The following is a 6,179-nucleotide window of genomic DNA, read 5'->3' as shown; positions in this document are numbered from 1 at the left end:
CAAAAATATTAAATATCAAATGGAAATTACATTGTATTTATAAGCCACAGAATTCAGGGCAAGTTAAAAGAATGAATGGAACAATAAAGGGAACTTTAAATAAACTAAAGCTTGAGACTGGCGAAAACTGGGTGAGTCTCATTCCATTTGCCCTCCTAAAAACTAGATGTACTCCCTATGTTAAGGAAATTACCCCATATGAAATCATGTTCGGGCGACCACCCCCAGTAATCTCTAAATTAGGAGAAGAAAAAAATACCTGAATTAAATAACCATTCTCTTCTAAAATCATTACAGGCCTTGCAATCTGCCACCCAGCAAACTTGGGAACTGGTAAAGGCAGCCCATCCAGGACGAACAAATCCTGCCTCTAAAAGAGATCTATTTCAGGTGCAGCCCGGAGACCTAGTCTGGATAAAGAAGCTTCAGCCACCTTGGAGGCCCGGTGGGCGGGACCCCTGCCAGTGATCCTCTCAACCCCAACGGCAGTGAAAGTTGCGGGGAAATGGCACTGGATTCATCACACCCAGATAAAAAAAAGCCGCCCCGGACCAGATCCCCGAAAAATGGACCATCCAGCAGACCGAGGATCCCCTAAAGATAAGACTCTCAAAAAATCCCTCTGGGTCCTCCTGATAACCCTGGCAGGGGTCACGAGTAATAGCCCTCACCAGGTTATAAACTATACCTGGAAACTCACTAGAACGGTGGATGGGATGGTGGTCGCTAAAACCACCACTCTGTGCCAACCGACCTTCCAATTTGACCTCTGCCAACTGCTTGGAAACTAATGGTGGGCAAGTGATGGTTACCTGGACATACCAAATTCCCATCGCGGGTGTACTACCCTCCATCTGGAACAGGGCTGACGGCATACCCAATACTGTGTCTGTCCTGAGGAAGAAGATCCAGAATGCCAAGGAGAAGGTGAATATCACTGTGCCAAATGGGGATGTGAAACAATTGCTTGTGGACTTATTGAGATCCATTAATCTCCCTAACTAAACTAACATCTCCTGGCCCAAACGCCTGTACCCCTGGCTCCTGTAACCCCATCGTCATCAAAGTCTTCTGGTATACCCAGACCTGGGCAAGTGAAAAAGCTTGGAGACTTAAATTATATGCCACGGGTTATGACCCCGGTGTCAGCTTCACAATTCAGAGGTTCCATCCCCATAAACCAGACAATCCCATAGGACCTAATCGGCCTCTTAACCCTGGCGCAAAACTGGTACAGCCCCCTAGACCGAGGGCCCCACCTCCGGCAGGCTCAAGCACAAAGGCCTATGCTACCCCAAACTCCCAAATAAATTCATCCCCCTCCCCTGGGAAACCCCTGCTCAACATGTTAAATTCAGTTTTCCAGTTCATGAATCAAACCAATCTACTTATTACTGAAAATCGTTGGCTTTGCTTAAATCCTGGACCCCCTTATTACATAGGAATAGGAGCTAATATTTCCCTAGGTCTTGCAGAAACCTCTCAGTACAAGAGGCACAAAACATCACCTATGCAAATGGGGACAGGAACCAAAACTTACCCTGGGAAATCTCTAAGGCCGGGGAACCTGTATCTACTCCGAGGATTTTAATCTAGCTAAAGCCCCATATACTAACTCTTGCGGACTCCTCATATCACTAGAGGACATTTTCACTTCAACCCTGGGTGGATAGGACCGCCTCCTTGTAGCCCCTGACAGTACTTGGTTTGCTTGCATATCTGGTGTCACCCCCTGCATAACTCCCCCCAATTATGGCTGTCGAGAGGCAGTCTTGTGTTTTAATTCATATTATCCCCTAAGTATATTATTATTCTGGGGAAGGAGGTAGGGAACATTTGAAAATCACTCACTGAGCCAAGCGAGCCCCAATCTTGGTGCCTCTCCTTACTGGACTAGGCATCGCAGGGTCGACTGCAGTGGGAACTTCAGCCCTCATCATTGGGGACCAAAATTTTAAAACCTTGAGCCAGCAAGTTGATCTGGATCTTATTGAATTAGAAAGCTCCATCAGTCGCTTAGAAAATTCCCTGGACTCACTAGCCGAGGTCGTCCTCCAAAATCGCAAGGACTTAGACCTATTTCTAAAACAAGGAGGATTCTGCATGGCTCTCGGGGAGACCTGCTGCTTCTCTGCCAACCACTCGGGAATAATTAAAAATAGTCTATCCCTAGTCCGTAGCAGGTTATGAGAGCGGGAGGAACACCGAAAAACTGCAACCAGCTGATATGAAATCTTATTTTCCTGGTCCCCATGGCTGACCACGCTCTTGTCTGCCGTAGCAGGGCCCCTAATTCTCATATTATTAGGCTTAATGTTTGGGCCCTGTGTAGTTAACTGTCTAACCTCATACATGCAAAAAAGAAAACAAACTGTTAAATTATTAGTCCTTTGAACCCAATATCAACAGATTTATAATCAAAATGAAGAAACAATGATTTGATTCTCTCATAAAACCAGTGGGGAATGTGGAGGGCCAGGAGCAATAAATCAGGCCTGAGCAGGGAAAGTCCCCAAATATCTGGGGTGGAATGTCCCCTAGAGTTAAACAATGACCAATGTTAGGAAACTGAGGGAATGGGATTTGTTTTGGCAACAGCTAATGGCATTTTTCTGCTTCTGTGATTAAGCTTGCTGGCAACTGCAAACCAGGATGTCGTTTTAGCCTTTATAAACTCAACTTGAAAACCTCTGGGGGCTGCTCTCTGAATCTTCCTTCTTGGAGGTTTCCAAGGCAGTCACCGGCTGGCTAATAAAGACTCTACATTGGCTTGCAGTTTTAAATTGTGTGGTTTCTCTTTCGGTGAGCCCCACAACACCAGAGACCTGGGTTTGATCCCCGGTGTCTACCCATGCAAAAAAACAGAAACAAACAAAAAACAGAGCAATAATAATCCAAGGAAACTTGGTTATTTTAATAGAAAACTAAATTATAACTTGCACATTTGATACCAAGGCTTAAAAGATTGTGTTGAAAGACTCATTACATCTTAGCCAACTTTGACCACAAGAAATAAATTTCCTTTTCTTCATCTTTTAATTCCTCCTTAAGATAACATACTTTCGGTCCCGCGCGCGGCTTTCCCGCCTGGAGACGCTGAAGTTTTCTACTCGGTCCTGTGGTGGTGCTTCCCGCGTTCATTCGGATCGCTTGGACCATTTTTACGCCCATCGTACCACCATGCAGCCTGCTAAGAAGAAGCCAGAGAAGAAGGTGGCGGAAAAGCTGTTTGACCCCATGTCCTTCGCGAAGGATCTGATGGCGGGCGGGGTGGCAGCGGCCGTATCCAAGACGGCGGTGGCCCCCATCGAGCGGGTGAAGCTGCTGCTGCAGGTGCAGGCGTCGTCCAAGCAGATAAGCCCCCAAGCGCAGAACAAGGGCATGCTGGACTGTCTGGTGCGGATCCCCCGAGAGCGGGGTTTCTTCAGCTATTGGCGTGGCAATTTGGCAAATGTTATCCGGTATTTTCCAACACAAGCTCTAAACTTCGCTTTTAAGGACAAATACAAGCAACTTTTCATGTCTGGAGTTAATAAAGAAAAACAGTTCTGGAGGTGGTTTTTGGCAAACCTGGCTTCTGGTGGAGCTGCTGGGGCAACATCCTTATGTGTTGTATATCCACTAGATTTTGCCCGAACTCGATTAGGTGTTGACATTGGAAAAGGTCCTGAAGAACGACAATTCAAGGGTTTAGGTGACTGTATTATGAAAATAGTAAAATCTGATGGAATTGTTGGTTTATACCAAGGTTTTGGTGTTTCGGTTCAGGGCATTATCGTGTACCGAGCCTCTTACTTTGGAGCTTATGACACAATAAAGGGCTTATTACCAAAACCAAAGGAAACTCCATTTCTTGTCTCCTTTTTCATTGCTCAAGTTGTGACTACATGCTCTGGAATACTCTCTTATCCCTTTGACACAGTTAGAAGACGTATGATGATGCAGAGTGGTGAGGCTGAACGGCAATATAAGGGAACATTGGACTGTTTTGTGAAGATATACCAACATGAGGGAATCAGTGCATTTTTTCGTGGTGCCTTCTCCAATATCCTTTGGGGTACAGGGGGTGCTTTGGTGCTGGTATTATATGATAAAATTAAAGACTTCCTTAATATTGACATTGGTGGTAGTTCATCAGGAAATTAAATTGATAGGCATGTATTTAATATGTTAAAAATACATCTTACATAGCTGTCATTTATATACATTTTGATAGTGTGTTATTACTGTCAGTATTTTCTTAATGCTTTATTTCTAATTCTGCGATAAAGCATAGCTTTTTTCGAGGATTTGAATACTAAAACAGATAAATGTGGGCTTCCTTTTCATTTATACTGAAATTCACATTAATGAGACATTTTACTTATCAGAAATAGCACGTGCTTTTCAATTCATTTATAATCCTTTTCTTACTTTTATGGAAAATTAAAATGCATGATGCTGAAATCTAAGAAATGAAAGTATCTTCTTTTAAATTGCTGTTCTTTGAATGTACCTGTCTTCTCATCTTTTGAAATCATATGGTTGATTAATATTTCTTAAAAGCTTATCAAGAAATGTTATCATTTAGTTCTGTAAACATAAGTAAGCTTTATTCTACAACATCTCTAGTAAGACAACTTAGGTCTTACCATCTATAGTGTTCATGGTATCATATAACTTTTAATAAACACAAATTCTAGATCTGATCATAAAATTTTTTATAATGACTTTAATGACACTGACTATAAGCCTCTAGTTGAAATATAAAAGATATAAAATGGCTTATGTGCTAACATTTATCTTTAAATAAATCTTATTATTGTGAATATATCTTGGAACAAAGAATTTCCCCTTAAAAATTAGTTTCTGCAATAACAATAATAAAGGAAGAAGAAAATAAAGGAAAATTTAAAATTGTTAAAAATGAGCTATTCTGTCTTGGGGCTGCATAATATTCCATCGTATGTATATGCCGGTTTGTTTGGCCACTCGTCTGTTGATGGACATTTTGGCTGTTTCCATCTCTTTGCAATTGTGGGTGGTGCTGCTGTAAACATTGGTGTGCAAATGTCAAAAATAAATAAATAAATAAATAAAAGATAACATACTTTCTATGTCAATTCAGGTTTTGTCCCACCTTGTCTTCTTCCTTGTTCTGTAACAATTAATCATTTAGGACAAAATTACTTTCATGTTTCCCTTAATAAAAGCAATTTATAGCTTTCAGACTTAAGTTACCAAAATGATTTTGGAAACTGTCTTCAAGCAAACATTTCATAATACAATTACATCAAAATCAGGCTTGTCCGAATAATGCTAAATACTTAAAGTACTTAGTCAATGCATTTTGAAACAATAATACGCAATCATTTTACAAGGATTAATGGAACATACAGGTATTATAGTCTCCCCCCCCCCCAAAAATTTAATTTTGTGTGGATTTTGAAATCCATGAAAGTATTTTGTTTTCACCATTTTGTTAAATGCTTTAGGGGAACATTAGCTTTACATATATGTTCACGACTACATGGCACTGAATGAGGGCAAAGCTGGGAGCAAGCTTCACAGTCTTGGATAACAGTTAACAAATCAGAGTATTTGGAAGGGATTTCCCATGCCTTTGCCATTTGCCACCCCATAGCTGTTCCTTTATGCCCATCCTTTTCATGTAATCATAAGGCACCTTCCTCAGCAGGTGTGGGACTCATTATGCAGACAAAGGCTGAAGCGTCTGCTTCTTGGTTACTAGAAGGCAGAGTTTTCCTAATTTAATTAGTTCCCCGGAAGAGTATTCCCTCATAACCATAGTTTTATGTGTAGGCCAAACAGGGCTGTTAAAGGGACTTGGTGCTGGCCTGAGAGCCTGAGCTTCTGCACTTTTAACTGTTTCTTAATATTTGTCTCCCTGGGCACAACTTCCCACGGGAAAAGATAACAAAGGCACAGAGCTGAAAGAATACATGCAGAAATATGCATAATTGCTGACAAAGTTGGAAGAGTTGGAGGATACGGGAACGTGCAAAACAATATTGTTACAATCCACCCCATCCCATAACTCAACAATGTTTCTTCCACTTCTTCTACATAAGACCCTGAGCATGGGAATGGGAGATTCCAGGTTTACACCCTGCAGTGTTGAGAAGCAAGGCCACAATTACAATATAAAAAGCAACAAAATAAATACTTAATACTGTCAA

General features: G+C 41.5%; 1 protein-coding gene across 1 annotated transcript; it reads left to right on the top strand.

The window, feature by feature from the left end:
- Positions 1–307: 307 nt before the first annotated feature.
- LOC143667527 (ADP/ATP translocase 4-like) lies at positions 308–4,727 on the top strand. Its single transcript, XM_077141848.1, has 2 exons — positions 308–927; positions 3,052–4,727. Exons 1-2 carry the CDS (start codon positions 712–714, stop codon positions 4,144–4,146), a joined length of 1,311 nt encoding a protein of 436 aa, XP_076997963.1. The 5' UTR covers positions 308–711; the 3' UTR covers positions 4,147–4,727.
- Positions 4,728–6,179: the final 1,452 nt, after the last annotated feature.

Source organism: Tamandua tetradactyla, chromosome 23 (assembly GCF_023851605.1).
Source record: "Tamandua tetradactyla isolate mTamTet1 chromosome 23, mTamTet1.pri, whole genome shotgun sequence".
Classification (NCBI taxonomy): Eukaryota; Metazoa; Chordata; class Mammalia; order Pilosa; family Myrmecophagidae; genus Tamandua; species Tamandua tetradactyla.
The sequence above is the reverse complement of the archived record's forward strand: the minus strand, read 5'-3'. Positions and strand labels throughout refer to the sequence as shown.